The 1,595-nt window shown below is 45.0% G+C and overlaps 1 protein-coding gene across 1 annotated transcript in view; it reads left to right on the top strand.

The window, feature by feature from the left end:
* Positions 1 to 497, top strand: part of LOC128251557 (uncharacterized) — a gene marked incomplete at its 3' end in the record, with an annotated part of 4,457 nt that extends 3,960 nt beyond the window's left edge. Inside the window, exon 2 of the mRNA XM_052978364.1 lies at positions 78 to 497. Coding sequence (XP_052834324.1) covers positions 78 to 497 — 420 coding nt within the window. The remainder of the gene's footprint in view (positions 1 to 77) is intronic.
* Positions 498 to 1,595: the final 1,098 nt, after the last annotated feature.

Below are 1,595 nucleotides of genomic sequence, written 5' to 3'. Positions count from 1 at the left end.
ATATATATATATATATATATATATACATATACATATTATTAGATTGTACATCTATGTGTTGTTTCTTCTCGATCCAGATGATCCTGTTGCTTACTCTGATCACGTGGTGTTGTAACAACCTGCAAGTGAAATCCGACTTATTCATCAGATCGTACAACGCCCATCGCACACAGTTTGATGCATTTGTTTACAATTCACTCGAGGATGTCAACGAAGAGAAGCCTCATTTGGTCACCCCATGTGAAACCGTGGTAAATCGTTCAGACGATAAATCGCGCTACCCGAAATATGTATACCACGGCCGCTGCAAATCTTTAGGGGGCCAGTGCGGACAGTCGACCAAAAAGGTCCATATGTTGGTTCCAGGCAACGCTTCCGCCCTGAAGAGCGAGTATCGGGATGATTTCGTGCCCTACACTATTGAAGTAGTCACTATAAATACGACGTGTGTTCAAAGACGACCTGACAAGTTATTGCAAACCGAAACAAAAATACATGTAAGTCCTTGGTTTTTTCTTTTTATTGTTGTTGGCACTCCGTCGCTTACGACGTCGAGGGGTTCCAGTTGATCCGATCAACGGAACAGCCTGCTCGTGAAATTAACGTTCAAGTGGCTGAGTACTCTACAGACACGTGTACCCTTAACGTAGTTCTCGGGGGATATTCAGCGTGACAAGGCTGACCCCCTTTGAATTACAGGCACAAAGCAGAAACAGGAAGTAAGAGTGAGAGAAAGTTGTGGTGAAAGAGTACAGCAGAGTTCGCCACCATCCCCTGCCGGAGCCTCGTGGTGCTTATAGGTGTTTTCGATCAATAAACACTCACAACGCCCGGTCTGGGAATCGAAACCGCGATCCTATGACCGCGAGTCCACTGCCCTAACCACTGGGCCATTGCGCCTCCACTTTCTTTTTATATACGAGGGGGTACCCAAAAGAAACCAGAATTTTGCTGTTATTATAATCACTTAATTTTACATGTTTATACTTTTATCGCCTTCAAATATTCTCCATTTGAAGCACTGAATCGGCCCAGACGCGTTTTCCACTGTTCGAAGCAACGCTGCAACTCTTGCAAAGTGATGCTTTCTGACGCCTCCGTTGTTTCTTTTCAAACGACAACTGACCATTCCTAAAATTGTGTAAACTTGTGTTTCGCTCATAGCAGTGTCCTTGTAAGCTGTTTGAAGCATGGTAACTGTTTCGGCTGCCCTTTTCCTCAGCAGAGAACAGAATTCCACGGAAGCACGCTGTTCCATCGTTTCAGCCATCGCAAAAAATCGACGAACAGGGAAGATACACTGCAAAGCAAAAGACACAACATGTAGCAGTACGACTCGACTGGACGACGCCGGTTGGCTGACTGATGCCTGAGGGTTGCATAAAGTGTCTTCTCACCGGCGGAAGCCCGAACTACAACGGGAACGTTTCCGATTACTTTGGGGGTATCCCCTCGTATCTTGTTTTCTTCTTCATTGCTTTGCTGATGACCTGGTCTAATGAATATTAAGGTTCGCGACTCATCTAAAATCTTAAATGTGAATTTGCGACCGAACGTGTGTGTGTGTCTGTGTGCGCGCTTGTGGATTTATATAT

This window comes from Octopus bimaculoides, unplaced genomic scaffold, assembly GCF_001194135.2.
Source record: "Octopus bimaculoides isolate UCB-OBI-ISO-001 unplaced genomic scaffold, ASM119413v2 Scaffold_227697, whole genome shotgun sequence".
In the NCBI taxonomy this organism is placed as follows: Eukaryota; Metazoa; Mollusca; class Cephalopoda; order Octopoda; family Octopodidae; genus Octopus; species Octopus bimaculoides.
This window is presented reverse-complemented; position numbering and strand designations above follow the sequence as displayed.